General features: G+C 37.9%; 1 protein-coding gene across 1 annotated transcript in view; it reads right to left on the bottom strand.

Moving 5' to 3' along the window:
* The window catches only part of PLA2R1 (phospholipase A2 receptor 1), a 113,536-nt gene that overhangs the window by 73,586 nt on the left and 22,174 nt on the right, over positions 1–17,776 (bottom strand). Inside the window, exons 4-7 of the mRNA XM_004743922.3 lie at positions 8,610–8,783; positions 4,211–4,324; positions 3,536–3,679; positions 816–1,010 (exon numbers count right to left, since the gene is read on the bottom strand). Coding sequence (XP_004743979.1) covers positions 816–1,010; positions 3,536–3,679; positions 4,211–4,324; positions 8,610–8,783 — 627 coding nt within the window. The remainder of the gene's footprint in view (positions 1–815; positions 1,011–3,535; positions 3,680–4,210; positions 4,325–8,609; positions 8,784–17,776) is intronic.

Genomic DNA, 17,776 nt, shown 5'->3' with positions numbered 1-17,776 from the left:
AAAATGGGAGCAATGGGGTTGCTAGAAAAGTAAATAAAGTTTGACAGCCCAGGTAAGGTGAAAAGACCCTAGGAGGCTGAGAGAAATGTTCAAGTGCCCCTATTGAGACAGAGGCAGCCACAGGATTCTTTTAATCTCAAATGCAGGAGGTGAGAAAAAGTGACAAGAGAAGGATTTTTGTTTTCACTCTAAACTAAAACCTAACTTTCAAAAGGTCACCAGAGTAGACTCTGGAGATTTTTTTTCATTAAAAAAAAAATACTCTAGCTCCAGTGATTTCAATGTTTTTTTAGCAGAATCCTATGGCATATATATGACATAGGTGGGGGGAATGGTTCTGATGGGCAAAAGGCGGGTGGAGGCCTAGGAGCTCAGAATTCCTGAATGTGGCACAGAGCTTGAAAACCACCATACCGAATAAATTTTCACTGGTTAAAGTAATTAAAATTCAATTATTTATCTCAGAAATTCCATTATTGCTGAGATCACAGGACCACAGCACACTACTGCTATGTAGTGACCATAAGGCTAAATTACAGGTTTAAGTTCTTTTATTAAAAGTTTCTGGAAATGATCTTTGCCCCTTAAAAAAAAAATTCTAATATATCTGGCATATGTGAGGTGTTACAAAAATTCTGAGTGTATATTTTGTAAAAATCTAATGAATTCGCACTCCTGGATATTCATTAGAAATTTGAGATACATATGCCATAAGTAATCACTTTTAAATAGCTTGATTTCTTTTCAACTCCACTAATAAAGATAGTGACTACATTATATTCATACCTCTTAAATCAGAGACATTTGGCACTTACCATCTCCAAGGAGGGTTACAAAAAACTCCACATCTGCTAATGAAGCCATGTTTATCAATGTGCTGTTATCAGACTGGCAAGAATGCAAAGCTTCCTTCCAGGTCTTTTTTTCTTTCTGAAGTTTATAGCAGTTATGACTGTGGGGATTCCAGCCAGGCTCACAGTGTGTTGCATAATATTTCCAGGCACTTTTTTCTTTTTAAACCAACAAAACATAATGTCATTTTCCACAATTTTTAAAATGTTTACTTATTAGACTTAAGATAAATTGTCATCAACATATGATTACTTTAAAAATATGAAAAACAGAGACACATGAAACAATGACATATAAGCTATCTAGATCTTCAGAGTTGGGAAGGATTCAATATATGATCTAGATCTAGATCTAGGATCTAATGGATCTCAGTGCTTCATTTTACAGATGAGCTAAGGCACAGAAGTAAAGAGATTTGGAAAAGGTTACACAAGCCAAGTGAAGAGTTAGAGGGCGGCTAGATGTAAAATTTAGCAGTTCTGCATTTATTTTTTATTTTTATTTTTTTTTAAGGCACTTTTTTTTTTTTTAAAGATTTTATTTATTTATTTGACACAGAGAGAGAGAGATCACAAGTAGGCAGAGAGGCAGGCAGAGAAAAGAGGAGGAAGCAGGCTCCCTGCTGAGCAGAGAGCCTGATGCGGGGCTCAATCTCAGGACCTGGAGATCATGACCTAAGCCAAAGGCAGAGGCTTTAACCCACTGAGCCACCCAGGCGCCCCTAGAGTTCTGCATTAAAAAAAAATATTTTAACACTGGAAAAGGAGTATTATGAAAAACAGTTTAAATGGCATTCCCAAGATTTTATGTACAGTATGTGGGTGGGGGCAGATATTTATCCTCAACTGAGAAAAAGCTTGAAAATCTCTGGAGGTTACTTCCTCCAGAGCAGAGATGACAAATAGCTTTCACCTTTAGTTTAGTCTAAGTGTCTGTGTTTTCCCTCTGGGTTCATGTGGACACTGGGTTAGACTTACAGGAAAATAGTGCCATGATGCTTTGGCACGGGAAGGGGAGGTGATGGTGTACATGTCAAATTTTGGCTCTCCCTTTCCAGGATCTTGTCCTCAACCTGGTGATTAGCATTTTTACTTTATTTTATTAACCACAACTGAGTGCCTCCCTCAAGCACTAATTTAGTTAGACATAACTCCAGGGCTATTTGGGAAATGAGACATTGTTTTAAAATTGCTCTGGGATGCTGATAGCAATTAGAATCACAGTCCAAGAATGTTAGAACATTTTGGTGTCATCTACTCCAGTAGGTTTTAACCCTAAGTAAATATAGTCATGGAGCCCCTTTTAAAAACGGAACTTTTAAACTTCACTCTATGGGTAAGATAAAAAGTGAAAGAGGAGCTTCTCTGATTAAAGCAGGGGTGGAGACAAGCAAAGAGCCTAGGGATCCTGAAAACGTAGTTCATCAAAAGAACCTGTTAAACCTGGCAGAACAGAAAATAATCCAAACTAACAGCTTCATTACCCTCCTTTGTGGTCTTTGGATCTCAATGAGTAGATCCAGAGTAAATAAAACAGAGGGAAAAAAAGGATGGCAGGAAGGCATAAGAAAGAAACAGTGAAGAAGGAAGAAATGGACAGGGGAAGAAGGAACGGATGGAAAACGAAGAGCGATAGCAATTTCAGCATGTTTTTGACATAAATGAAAAAAACTCCACATAAAAAAATGGCACAACGCTTCTTTCCCCTACACTCCCTTATTCCACCCTTGGGCTTAGCCACTTAAAGGAAAATGAAAGTTAAAATCTGATTGTAGGGAATAATATTTAGAAAGAATAACTCAGCTCATTATTTGAAATCTGGAGCTGTTTCTAATTATTCTGGTAATGATTCTTTTAAATATGGTTATATTGTTATTTCTACATTCTGAGTGAAGACATTAATTCCCACAGAAACTAAAAAAGAGCCACTAGACCTTAAAAACCAATAATTGGGCTTCAGGTATTAGATTGTAATTAGGTGGTATTTAAGGCTTTGTTGCATATAAAAGTTTGTATGTCAGTTCAAGGAGGAGGGTAATAAGAGATTCAGAGTGTACTAAGGGATCAATGAAGTAAAAGAATTTTATAAAACCATGTCCTAATTTATATTTAATTCCAAGGTACCCATAAATAAAGCTCAAAGCTAGAATAGAAAAGAAAGCTTATCTTGTTTATCTCACGCAGAACAACTAAGAATGGGAAGTTTTTTTTTTTTTTTTAAGATTTTATTTATTTATTTGACAGAGATCACAAGTGGGCAGAGAAGCAGGCAGAGAGAGAGAGAGGAGGAAGCAGGCTCCCCGCTAAGCAGAGAGCCTGATGTGGGGCTCGATCCCAGGACCCTGGGATCATGACCTGAGCCAAAGGCAGAGGCTTTAACCCACTGAGCCACCCAGGAACCCCAGAATGGAAACTTTTTTAAAAAAAGAAGCAGACAATGTTTTCAATGTCTAGGTCATTTTGTTCTGATTTTTAGTAAAAAATTTAGGAAAACTAAAAAATATATTTTTTAAATTCATGGTGCCTTTGGAATAATAGATATTATCTATTTGCCTATGTTTATTTATATAAATATAAAAACTAGTCCTAAATTATGAATTATTAGCAAAAATGTAAAGGAATTTTAATAGATTCAGAGGACAGATAAGCAACTCATAAAAACAACTTAAAGTAAAAACACTTACCAATCCCTTCTTGATCAGTGTGGTTTAGATATTTTTTACATATATAAGGCAAGGTAGAGTCACAATCCCGACTCCTCCAGGCATTTGGCATAAATGAATTAAATGTTCCACATTGATGTTCAACAAATGGCTCAAAATTTATTTCTGAAAATACAGTGTATGTTTAATGTCAGAGGCAAAATCAGTTAGTTTCATATATATCAGTTTCATCTTATTTATTTAAATATGATATATTCGATATATATAAATGTAGTTTTTAACATCAAGGAGATAGACTTTCTCTTTGGCAGTATGGCAAATCCTGTAAGATGTTATATTATATTTATGATTTTGCAGTTGAAGTCCGTACATGACAATGAAATGATTTCCCAAAGGTAGCAAGAGCTGATTTTATTGTTTTAGAGAAATATTTGGCAATTTGTTGCTATTTGTAAAACAGTGGACAGGAGTCTTGGCTCTAACCCAATCCTCCTGCAACTTTGGCTAAATAGCTTACCTTCTTGACCTCCATTTTCTTGTCTGGAAAATCTTGCCTTACCGGGAGTTCAGGCAAGCTTAAAAATGTTTATAAACCACTTTTGAAATAACATGACTCATAGATACGTGGGAAATAGCTGCTGTGTAAGGGGTTGGAATATTGCCACCTGTCGAAGGCACAAGAAACAAAGCAGGTACCTGGGTTCCAGTTCAGGTAGTTGAGCGGTGTTCTATCAGACCACTGCCAACCAGCATTTTCATCCAGCTGATTCAGACCTATCCACATTTCCACAGCTTCACTGCCCAAGTGCTCTGAAATGAAGAGAAATACCAAGTTTCAACATACGCAAACAACCTCCTCCCCACCATGTTACACTTCTTTCTCGTTTTACTATTCCTGAAGGACGCAGTCATAAGTGAACTCCAGTTCATAACAAAAGGTTCCAAGTGCTCCTAAACCCCACTTTGAAGCTTCAGAGTAACAGAGTCAGCCTCTGCCATCTTGAGAAACACAGAAGTTTCCTAAAGGCTCACCAAAAGCAATTCTTTGGCTGTGAAGGCTTTAATCGAAGCATCTGGAAGTGCTGCCTCTCAATGATCCTCAATCCCCCAAGACTACATGGTTGTGAATTTGATTGAGACCATCTGATTTGTGTGAGCTCCTGCACTTAAGAGTTTTAAATGGCGGAGGAAGACATGTACAGGAAAGCCACTCTAACCTTAGCTTGAAGGTCCAGGATTCCAGCTTGCTGAGGCCACCATAGGCTCCAAGCAAGGATGGAACAGGAAGAAGTAATGTTAAATCTGAGTAATGGGTGTATGTGTGTGCACATAAAATTTTCTGCACTTTTCAATATTTTTGAAGTATTTCACAGCTAAAGAATTGAACAATGTAAAGAAGCTTTTCTTTAGGGACCTGGCAAGGAAGAGAAAAGCAGGTAAGTATTGCTGGTGAATGGAGGCAAGTCCTCAAACTTAAGAAAGTACGCTAAAGCAAGCAGGGAGGGGGCTTGTCTGAATTCTAAAAAGTGATTCTAGCATAAAAGAAAACAGAAGAAAACAAAACAACAAAAAAGTCAGCCCGAAACGTAGAAAGCCAACCAGGGAGAAGTATGTGATGTAAATTCAGGGATGGCTATTTTTCCGATTGGATAAAAAATATTTTACAGTTGTCTATGATGCTTTTTAAGTATTTAAAATAATTAGAAAGTTTTATTAACATGAGGGTAAAATGCAATCTACTAAATTAAAATGTTAATAGTGTTTCTGGATTTGGGATTATGGCTGCCCAAAGAGAGAATGGATTCACCAAAACTGATCATATATAATGCCAAAAAGAAAGCCACAATAATTTCAAAAGAATCTACCTGGTGTATATTATGGTCTACAATTATATTTCAATTATTTTGATTTTAAAAAATTAAAGCACAGCCTTTAAAAGCCCCCCCCCCAAATTATTATAGAACAAATTTTGGAAAACAGTGTCAGAAAAGTAGTTAAAGGGACTAGTTTCATGACACTTTCAAATGTTGCCATTTAATCTTTTAATCTATAAAAGGGAGAATTTTTCTCTTCCTTTCATGGTTCATCTGCTTCAGAATCCAATATATTTTGAGTCAGATGCAGGGGCCCTGCCTGAGACTCAGGCCCTGATAGTTGACTTACGAATAGGGTCCAAAACTATCCCAGTTTGTCAGGAAAACCTACAGTTTAGCCGGTAGTTTCAGAATAATTACAACTCACAGCCTCTTTTACTCTCAGAAGACTCTCAGTTTGGATCATAATTTATATGATCACCCAGATTATAAAGATCATTGTATTCACATGACAAGCCTAAGCATCCTCTGTGATTGAGCCTTTCAGTTCAATGGTGGAAAACTGAAAGAATCCACTCCACTTAGGAAAGAGAAAAAGGGGCTTTATAATTTTGAGACCTCAGAAATCCCTGAACAGAAACAGCGTTATCATTCACAGGTCCCACCCTTCCAAAAACTCCTTGGCATTTACACAAGCGTCTCTTTCTGATGTTGATTTGATTAGTCCCTTCAGTAACACTATCTGATTAAATCATACAATGGGTATCATGATGACAAGAGGTGGCAGGGAAGATGGAGTGACAAGATAGAGAAATGTTCGCATTTTGTATCAGTGTCAAGTGATATTTTCAAATAACCTAATGAAAATACTTAAATAGCAATTATTCTTATCGTAGAGTTATTTTGAATGGTCTCTGTACAGTTGTTTTGACAATACACATATCACTTAACAATACATATAAAAATCACTGGGTAGGGACGCCTGGGTGGCTCAGTTTGTTGGATGACTGCCTTCGGCTCAGGTCATGATCCCGGAGTCCTGGGATCGAGTCCCGCATCAGGCTCCCAGCTCCACGGGGAGACTGCTTCTCCCTCTGACCTTCTCCTCGCTCATGCTCTCTCTTACTGTCTCTCTCTCAAATAAATAAATAAAATCTTAAAAAAAAATCACTGGGTAATTTATAAATTGTGTTTAAGATTGAAAAACCAGCTTTTTATATTTTTATTTTTTAATTTAATTTTATTTTTTCAGTGTTCCTAGATTCATTGTTTATGTACCACACCCAGCGCTCCATGCAATATGCAAAAACAGCTCTTTAGCTTTACAACTATATTGGCTCACAATTTTGTAGTGATAAACTCAAACCTAAATTCTCTTGGATATTTCTTGGCATTTGTGACAGCTTAGATAATTTCTTATATCATAGTTAATTAATGTTCACCAGTGATTAGCAAGAAACTAGACTGATCATCATTAAAAAATATCTTGGTCAGAACAGGGTTCCATCTTTATGAATAGACTTCTGTCTCCCTAAGCAATACCTGAAATCTAATTATAGAATTGTGGTATTTAAATCAAAGTCTCTGACATATCTTATTTCTTTCATCGTTATTCAAGTTTGATGAGTAAGTCCAAACCTTCTTATTAGAAATCCTGACAGTCAAGATAGATAACAATGATAATTCATACATGCTATGAAAAATTTTCTGTAAAAACTATTACAGGCTAATAATGATATTGGAAATTGGTGTTTTCCTGAAGTATGACTCACTCAAATCAGTCTTGACCATAATTTCCTACTTTTGCATGTCTGTGGGCAAAGGGGCAAACTTGTGCTGTTCAAGCATTTGTTATATTTCTTCTGCAAAGTATTAATGACTTCCAAAACTTGCTTCCTCTTTCACCCAGTGAATCTACTTCACAAACTTACAGAGAAATAATCGGGGATCTAGGCTCAAAGGTAAGTGCAGGGATGATTTATGATAGCAACAAATAAATAAAAATAAAATAAATAATTTTATCTATCACTATCTAATAATAGGAGGCTAGATACATATATTATTCCTAACCTATAATACTATGTACTCACTAAAGATTATGATGCTTGTCTCTATTTTTAGACATAGACAGTTGCTTATTATATGTTGGTACATGAAATAAGCATATTATCAAACTGCGTGTGTAGTTGTTAAAAGGTTAACACAAAATGAATGTTTGTTATGTGTGCCAGGCACCCTTCTAAGACTTTGCCTGCATCATAACGTGTAATCCACACTGCCAACAAGTAGCACTGTTATTACTTCCATTTGATGGGGGGGAATTTGATGCACAGACAGGTTAGGTCACTCTGCTGGGAAGTGGTAGAGGAAGGAGTCCAACCCAACCAGATGGTTCTGTGGTCCCTGCTCCTATCATTCATGCATTTATTCAAAACTATTGTTCATATATACAATATATGTACGCATGCCTTTATATATTTTTTCAGAAAAACATGGTTCTGTTTGGATTGTGGAATTATGGAATATTTTTCTTTCTATATACTTGAAATTTAAAAATTATTCTAGAATAAATATGTGTTACACGTGCAATAAAATTGGAAAAAAGTCAGAAACTTTTGATAAGCGTTACTCATTTTTGTGATACTTTCAAATGTTTCTAAAAATTTTTGGAAAGCTGTGTAAACATACCTACAAACAGATTTAATCTATAAAGGAGAAGTAAGAGGGGAGTTTAGGTGATGGGTAAAACCCAAGACTCAACCTCTTGGCACAACTCTTTTGACATATTATTGTCATATACTGTTAGCTAACATGTGTGTGCTTTTGCTTTTCCAACCAAATTTTAAATTCTTCGACATCCATGAGAAGGCCTATGTATCTGTGCATATTCACTGACAGGTGAGATTTTGTTTCATTAATAAATGACTTAATTATTTATTAATGGAAGCTGAATAGCTAAGATCTCCAGCAGAGCAGAAATTTGTATTTAAATTTGGAAGTCTCCCAGATCCACCTGCTAGAGCTGCAAATTGTCCTGGGTTCCTTGCTGGGGACTCATCTTCTCTCCTCCCAGGGAGAGAAAATAGGGAAGATATGTCTGGGTGCCAGTGGAATGGCCCAGGGGACAGGTCACAATTCTGGGTGTGAGTTGGCACCATACTAATAAAAGAAAACATTATCTAAGGGATTTTTTTTCAAGATGTATTTTTGCTTACCTGGACATAACTATTAAAGGTCATTTTAATTGCATTAATATCAGGGTACATCATCCATCTACTTACTCTTTATGAAATTTTCTTCATTCTCATCTGCAATACTTAGTAAAGCTCCTCCTTGCATCTGGCATGAAGAATGTGCCTCACTCCAGGAAAGAGAGGAAAGCAGGTTGAATTGGTAGCAAATGTGTGAATTGAGCTCCTTCTCCCAGACGGCATCACAACCCACCTCTGAGGATGCTGAAAAACAAAGCCCATTAAAACATTAACTATAATCTTAACTTATCTATACAACAATGCATTTCTAAGATGAATTTGAATGGAATGATTCCAACTTCAACCTCTAAAACTTCAGTGCCTTATTGATTCTTGATTAGGTCTTTATGATGAAATATAAATTGTTATTCCACTGGCACTTTATGGTTCAACTCTTTCAAGATTTAAAGGAAATTCAAGAAGTTATCAAAAAAGAAGGTCCCATCCTTTCTGGGAAATAAGAGAAGGCATTTTTAAAAGAAGGAAACAGAAAAGAAGTGTTTGCAAAAATGGCATCTGCGTTCTCTAAAAAGCAGTCATTTAGAACTTTATACTGAAAGCTGTGTGAATTTAAATGTGTATTTGAGACACATGCAAATGTTGTTTCAAAAAGCCTTTCCCCTCAAATACCAAAATGCTAGGTGGAATAAAAGGGATATAGGTGAAATATAAGTTTCTAATGAACACAAGTGTTTAAATAAACATTGAGAACAGAAACACTGATATTCAGTTAAAGATAAAGTTCTTTCAACCAAAAGGAAGAGAAGCAAAATGTACTTGTAAAACATTGCATAGTATGCTTAAAAGTAAATTGAATGAAGTGGGAAACATGGATCTGAAATTTGAAGTTTACTGAAATAACAGAAAATAAAGACCTAGTTTGGGTGATTTTGGTAAAATTTTATTATTGTTATTTTTTTAATGTTGATATTAGTTTATCTGATATGACATCTATACTTTGACTTTGCCAATTTTCCCAATAATCTCCTTTAAAGAAATTTTTAAGTTGAGGATCCAATCCAGGAAAATGCATTTCATTTACTTGCATGTCTTCTTCTTCTTCTTCTTCTTCTTCTTCTTCTTTTTATTATTAACATATAATATATTATTTGCTTCAGGGGTACAGGTCTGTGAATCTTCAGTCTTACACAATTCACAGCACTCACCATAGCATACACCCTCCCCAGTGACCATAACCCAGCCACCTATCCCTCCCCCCAACCCCCAGCAACCCTCAGTTTGTTTCCTGAGATTAAGAGTCTCTTATGGTTTGTCTTCCTCCCCGATCCCATCTTGTTTCATTTTTTCCCTCCCTATCCCCTATAGCCATCCGCCCTGCCTTTCAAATTCCTCATATCAGAGAGATCATATGATAATTGTCTTTCTCTGATTGACTTATTTTGCTTAGCATAAAAGATTTTGGTAAGATTTTAAATCAAATCGCAAGGTGAAATAAACAACCTAAGTAATTACCTGAAATCAAACTCAGCCAAAGAATTGCAGAATGTAGAAAATGTGAAACATGCTACATCCTGAGTGTAACTGATGGACAGGCAATTTGCTAAAATCTAGAATGGTATTTCCCAAAGCGTAATCTACAGAGTAAGACAACTTCATGAACTCTTCAAGAGGAGCTGAGACATAATGCGTAAATAACATCCCCTGGTAAATTCAAAATGTACAATAGCATAGTAAAGGCTCTGAGAAGGTCTGTAGTAAAGAAACAGCTCAATTTTTATTTGGTTATACTTCAAACTTATTTGACAATAAAATATTTTTTGTTTTTTTCCCCCTCTTAATACTTAGATATTTCCCTTGGGAATGTAGAAAGTCTGTTTTCATGTCTGATCACAACCTACTTTCCCCAGAACTAAGTTAGTTAACCAAAAGTTATTAAACCACATATAATCTAAAATTGTCTATATAGTTTTCAGACTGATACATGTATTTATAAAAGGATCGAAGATTGAAGGAGGGCAGAAGACAAAGCTATCACCAAGTAAAACTGAAGGAAAGGAAAATAAAGGGGGAAGGAATATTTTAATAATCATCTTGCCTTGGTGTCTGAAATTTCCCCACTGAGAATGAATCCTTAGAGATTGTCTTTCAGTTAAAATGCTTGGCCATCCCTGAGACGGACAGCACAGTGAGTGCTGACAGACATCAGCTCAGCCCTGTTCATCTGGCAAGACAGTTCAGGCCGTAAGAAAGGGGCAGGGGAGTGTTTACAATATCAATGTGCCTAAAAATCATTTAGTCATCTTGTGAAGAAAATGCAGATTTCTTATTCTTAGTCCCAGAGATTCTGAGTTAGTAAGTTTGGGGTAGGACTCAGGAACCTGCATTTTAAACATATTCTTGATTCTAATATGGTTTTCTTTACTTGTGATGCTTTCGTTTGGTTTCAGTATAAAGGTAATATTGGCCTCATAGAATGAATTGGAAAATGTTCCCTCCTCTTCTATTTTTGTTTTTTTTTTTTTTTTAATTTACTCTAACCCACTCAATCTGGCAACTAGAGTATACTTGGTAAGGCCATCAGTGATCTCCATGTTGCCAAGTCCAGCAAACACTTAAGTTTCAGATCTTGTTAAATCAAGCCCTTCAGCAGCATTTGGCAAGTTGAGCTCCCTGGGTTGGCTGATGTACTCTCTTTTCTTGCCTTTACATGCCTGGCTACCCTTCTACCAATTTGGCTGCCTATTCTCAGTCTCCTTTGCTGGTTCATTTTTCTCTGCTCAAACTAAATATTGAGGTTTTAAGACTTGGTTCTGAGTCCCCTTTCATTCTATTCTACACAAATTCTAGACTATCTAACCCATTCCTCTAAGTCCCTTTACTACAACTCTCAGGTATATAGAGACCTCTGTGTCTAAACTGCCTAGTCTACATCTCACATGATTGACTGATATATAACATGTCCCAGTCTGAATGTTTGATTGTTTCTTCCAAATCTGTATCTCCATTAACTTCGCTACACATATCAGAAAACTGGGGTCTTAATTAACACTTAATTTTCTCGCTTATTCTTCAGGTCTGTCCTTACCAGTGAGAAATCCAACTCCTGGTTAAAAATCTGTATGTGAGGGGTGCCTGGGTGGCTCAGTGGGTTGGGCCTCTGCCTTTGGCTCGGGTCATGGTCCAGGGTCCTGGGATCGAGCCTCGCATCGGGCTCTCTGCTCAGCAGGGAGCCTGCTTCCCCCCTCTCTGCCTGCTGCTCTACCTACTTTTGATCACTGTCTGTCAAATAAATAAATAAAATCTTTAAAAAAAAATCTGTATGTGGTTTTTCAGGCCTCATCACAGTCAGTTACAAAGGCTTTATCTGGTAGACCTCATGGGGGGAGTCTCCCTTCCCATATCAGACGTGGTTCATAGACAGTGCACTAAAGTCTCTGGAGGGAGTTTCAGTCAAAGATTCAGGGCCCCCTCGCCCATCATGCTCTTCACTTTCCTAGCTCTGGTTCCTTCATTTCTAAGCCTCTTTTTCTCAGGCCTTGGAATGACATCCTCTTTGGTTACCTCTACTGAGGTTGGGGGGTGTCAGAGGGGGAAACCTGAAGACACTTTTCACCACTCTGACTCAGTACCCAGTCCTTTTCCACTCCCAGCTTTTCCCCTTCAACAAACCCTTGGCCCCAGAGTCCACAAAACTGAAGAGGCTTTTGTTGAGTGCTCTCTCAACAGTCTGTGCTGATCCTTCTGACCCTTGACCAGTGTGCCATTCCATAAGGAAAAACGGAGCAAGAGAAGTTGGTGTTTCCTCCCATTTGGGGCTCTTGCTTATATCCTACAGTAAGTGATAAAAGGCTTCACGTTTTCATTTTTCAGCTCAGCTGTGTTCCTGAGAACCACATCCTGTTCAGTCTATCTCCAGATTAGATCTTCAGTACATCTATTTTCCAACCCACTTTCTGCTACCTAACCCAAGTCACCACTCTCCTTGAGTCTACTTCTGGGGCCTTATAACTGGTCTCTAGGATTTCCTTCTTGCTCTCTTCCAAGCCATTTATCATAAAGAATTCAGAGTGATCCTTAAAAAATATTTAAATCATTATCATATCACTGCTTAAGATCCCATTATAGCTTCAATTTATGGTCAGAATTAGGTAAATCTTTACCTTTAGAGCACCTTGAATTATCATGCCTTTGGTTGAATTGGCCTCTGCCAACCTTTCCTAAACATCTTGCTCCTCTTTCTCTGACTGTGCTCTTGCCACATTGTCTTTCCTAGTAACCTCTTTCCCTCCTCAAAGTCTTCAGATATTTGGCTAGTGGCACACTGGGGGTGAAGGTAGGGAAGCAGTCACCCTTGGACAGGTGAGAGTATTTTATCATGCAACATGACAGGATAGAACTGTCAGTGCATGTGCATGGTGAGTTAAAAGCAGATTGACCTGTAGGTGGTTTTATTATTATTTTTTAGTTCTATTCAAATAATATATTTCCTTTATTGCCTATAAACCTAGTGCTGACCATTCCCATGGACCATGCACCTCTAGGTGGATATCTCATCCTCTCACTTTCCATCTTGATAACTGTTATTCATCTCTTGGACTAGAGATTTAAATACAACATACTCAGAAAAACCTTCCTTGACTTACAAATTTAAATTAGATTTCTTACTGATAACACCATTTTTGTTTTTTGTTTTTTTTTTAAAGTGGCACTTATCAAACATTATATATTAATTTGGGTATTTTACTTGAGTGTGAACTTCATTAGGACAGGCAATATGACTTTCATCTTTCATGTTCATGGTTACAATCCCAGCACAAACTTGGCACATAGCAGGTGTTCAATACAGATTTGTGAGAATGAATGAATGAATGGTTTGTGAAAATGGAGATCAGGCATGCATTGTCATAGAAGTCAAGGAGAGACAGTGGACTGAGGAATGAAAGCAAGGTGAAGAAGTATAGACAATTCTTTTGAGAAGTCTATCTATGGTGAGGGAGGAGAGTAAAAGACATGGCTGTTTTCAGGAGACAGAAGTGGCTATGAAGGTGATATATTATTTTTAAGATGTTATTTTAAGACTTGAGCGGGTTTCTCTTACACTTTTGGTAGGAATGCAAACTGGTGCAGACACTCTGGAAAACAGTACAGAAGTTCCTGAAAAAGTTAAAAACAGAACTACCCTATGACCCAGCAATTGCATCACTAGGTATTTATCCAAAGGATAGAAAAATGCTGGTTCAAAGGGTACATTCACCCCAACGTTTATAACATGTATATAGTATTATCAACAGTAGCCAAATTATGGAAAGAGCTCAAATGTCCATTGATGGATGAATGGATAAAGATGTGGCATACATACATAATGCAATATTACTCGGCCATCAAAAAGAATGAAATCTTGTCATTTGCAATGATGTGAATGGAGCTAGAGTGTATTATGCTAAGTAAAATAAGCCATTCGAAGACAAATAATATAAGATATCACTTATATGTAGAATTTAAGAAATAAAACAGATGGACATTAGGGAAGGGGGGAAAAAAAAGAGAGAGGGAAGCAAACCGTAAGAGACTTTTTAAGATTTTATTTATTTATCAGAGAGAGAGGGGGCGAGAGAGCAAGCACAGGCAGACAGAATGGCAGGCAGAAGCAGAGGGAGAAGCAGGCTCCCTGCCAAGCAAGGAGCCCGATGCGGGACTCGATCCCAGGACGCTGGGATCATGACCTGAGCCGAAGGCAGCTGCTTAACCAACTGAGCCACCCAGGTGTCCCATACTGTAAGAGACTTTTAACTACAAAAATCAAACTGAGCGTTGATCCTCCCTCCGTAATACAAGTGCCCTCCTTAATACCCATCACCCTTTTAGCCCATCTAAATGGGTGATGGGCTAAATGGGTGATGGGTATTAAGGAGGGCACTTGTGATGAGCACTGGGTGCTATATGTAAGTGATGAGTCACTAAATTATACACCCGAAACCAAAGTTACCATACGAGTTAACTAACTTGAATTTCAATAAAAACTAAAAAAAAAAAATAAAAAAAGAAAAAAAGACTTAAGAAGGTTTAACTGCTAATGGAGAAGGATGCAGTAGAATGGTGGGCATTGAAATCACCTAGAACACTTGTTAAAACAGATTGCAGGGCTGCACTTCAAGCATTTCTGATATAGTTGTTTGGGGGGTGTTGCTGATAATTTTCATTTCTAGCAAACTTGCAAGGAATGCTGCTGCTGCTGCTATAATGGGAATCACACTTTGAGAAACACTGAGATACAGCTTAGAGAAGGTTGAATGGGGGGAGGGAAAAAGATGGGTATAGACCTAGGTAGGCTTAGAGGTTATGGAAGAGAAATTGTCAAAACTTCCCTCTGATGGATCCTGTTTTCCTTATGAGTAAGAACTAAGGTCATCTGATGAGAACCAGGAAGGAGAATGGGGGGTAGGGTAAGAAGTTAGAGGAGGATAGGGAGGTTGGTATGGTTACTGTGGGGAGCAAGAGAGCAGTATCACAAAAGAGAAATAACAGCATTGCAACCAATGTGGGAGGCTTAGGTAAGGTTCACAGTCATATATCTATGTTGATACCAATCTGTTCTGTTATAGCACTGAAGTTTCTAATAAAATAATTGTATCAGTTGAATAAGGCTCAAGGGCAATCAGACCATTTCAGAGGTTATTTCAGAGGTTGATATTTTAAAAATATCTCAAACTAACTAAACATGAGTGTCCAGCTGTATAAGTTCACAATTAAGAGAGACTTAGCATGGCCCTGAATTGCTTCTAAACAAACCCAGAGAGATTCTTATATATCTCCTTGTTCCTGAAAAAAAATAGTGACAGGGGTTTTATTGTATCTCTCACTACCAGTGTATTTATATATGTAATACTACTGAATTTACATTTTGCTCACTTACAATCAATTTTTTTAAAGGAAGCCTCATTTTACAATGAGATACTAACAACTTCCATTAATAAAGATGAGATACAGAAGTACAAACCTTTACTTTATTCCACTCACTCCTTTCTGTCCTAGCCACTTGTTGGCCCCATGGAAAGAGCTATCAGCTTGCTTAGATTTCAGCCTCTAACACATCATTTTGAGTTATGTTGGCCACCAGGGATCAAAAGCAACAAGAAAGGAAGAAAACTGGAAGTGTAATTTAGCACTATACAAATACTGCTGGTTGTGGTTCAGGTTAGGAGAGCTGGAAGCTAGCAGGCTGTCAAGCAGAAGAAGCTCCTGAGCTATAAGACGACGGGGGGTGAAAATCCCGAAGCACTATTATACCCAAGCTTCCACCTGGGAAACCACAATTGAATACAAGAGACAGAGGGAGGATGGTAACTGGGCTCTTCATAGAACCTCAGGGAGAATATTGTGGTTAAAAAAAATGTCAAGGGACGCCTGGGGGGCTCAGTTGGTTAAGCAGCTGCCTTTGGCTCGGGTCATGATTCCAGCGTCCTGGGATCGAGTCCCACATCAGGCTCCTTGCTCAGCAGGGAGCCTGCTTCTCCCTCTGCCTTTGCCTGCCATTGCCTGCCATTCTGTCTGCCTGTGCTTACTCTCTCTCTGATAAATAAATAAAATCTTTAAAAAAAAAAAGTCAAAGTCCTAGAGGAGAACATAGGCAGTAACCTCTTCAACATCGGCCACAGCAACTTCTTTCATGACACGTCTCTAAAGGCAAGGGAAACAAAAACAAAAATGAACTTTTGGGACTTCATCAAGACAAAAAGCTTCTGCACAGTCAACAAAACTAAGAGGCAACCCACGGAATGGGAGAAGGTATTTGCAAATGACATAACAGATAAAGAAAGGGCTGGTATCCAAGATTTATAAAGAGCTTTTCAAACCCAACTCCCAAAAAACAAAAAGTCAAGTCAAAAAATGGACAGGAGACATGAACAGACATTTCTTCAAAGAAGACATACAAATGGCTAACAGACACATGAAAAAAATGTTCAACATCATTAGCCATCAGGGAAATTCAAATCAAAACCACATTGAGATACCACTTTACAACAGTTAGAATGGAAAAAATTAACAAGGCAGGAACCAACAAATGTTGGAGAGGATGTGGAGAGAGGGGAACCTTCTTCCACTATTGGTGGGAATGCAAGCTGGTACAGCACTCTGGGAAAACAGCACGAAGTTTCCTCAAGAAGTTAAAAATAGAACTACCCTATGACCCAGCAATTGCACTACTTGGTATTTATCCCTAAGATACAGATGTAATGAAAAGAAGGGGCTCATGCACACCAATATTCATAGAAGCAATGTCCACAATAGTCAAACTGTGGAAGGAGTCAAGATGCCCTACAACAGATGAATGGATAAAGATGATGTGGTTCATATATACAATGGGATATTACTCAGCCATCAGAAAGGATGAATACTCACCATTTGCATTGACACGGATGAACGGGAGGGTGTTATGGGTGAAATAAGTCAAGCAGAGAAAGACAATTATCATATGGTTTCACTTGTATGTGGAACATAAGGAATAGCACAGAGAATGTTAGGGGAAGGAAGGAAAAACGGAAGAGGGGAAATCAGAGGGGGAGATGAATCATGAGAGGCTGTGGACTCCAGGAAACAATCTGAGGGTTTCAGAGGGGAGTGGGAGAAGGGGATGGGGCAGCCCAGTGATGGGTATTAAGGAGGGCACATGATGTAATGAGCATTGGGTGTTATACGCAAATAATGAATCATGGAACACTACATCAAAAACTAATGATGTGCTGAATGGTGATTAACATAACATAAAAAAATTTTTTTTAATGTCCCCGGTATTAGGGCCAGTGAAACACATGTTAATGTTATTGGTATTGGTTTACTTTGTATTTATTTTTAAAGATTTTACTTATTTATTTGAGAGAGAGCGCGCATGAGTGGGGAGGATGGGCAAAGAGAGAGGGAGAAGCAGACTTCCTCCTGAGCGGGGAGCCTGATGTGGGGCTGGATCCCAGGATCCTGGGATCATAACGTGAGTAAAGGCAAACAAACGCTTAACCCACTGAGCCACCCAGGCGCCCCTTCCCCAGTCTCTCTTGCATCTCTTCCTTCATCACATCTCACACTCCAAAAACTGAGGGGTTAAAACCAGCTCTGGGCCTTCAGGATCCCTAACCTCTGTGTTAAAGTCTTCACTTGGATCGGTCAATAGTCCATACCGTATTAGTTGTTTAATGTCTTAATATCAGCATATAGATGTATGTTGTACAGAATTATCTGCA

This window comes from Mustela putorius, unplaced genomic scaffold (genome assembly GCF_011764305.1).
Source record: "Mustela putorius furo isolate JIRA1106 unplaced genomic scaffold, ASM1176430v1.1 tig00003869_pilon_pilon_pilon, whole genome shotgun sequence".
NCBI lineage: Eukaryota > Metazoa > Chordata > Mammalia > Carnivora > Mustelidae > Mustela > Mustela putorius.
The sequence above is the reverse complement of the archived record's forward strand: the minus strand, read 5'-3'. Positions and strand labels throughout refer to the sequence as shown.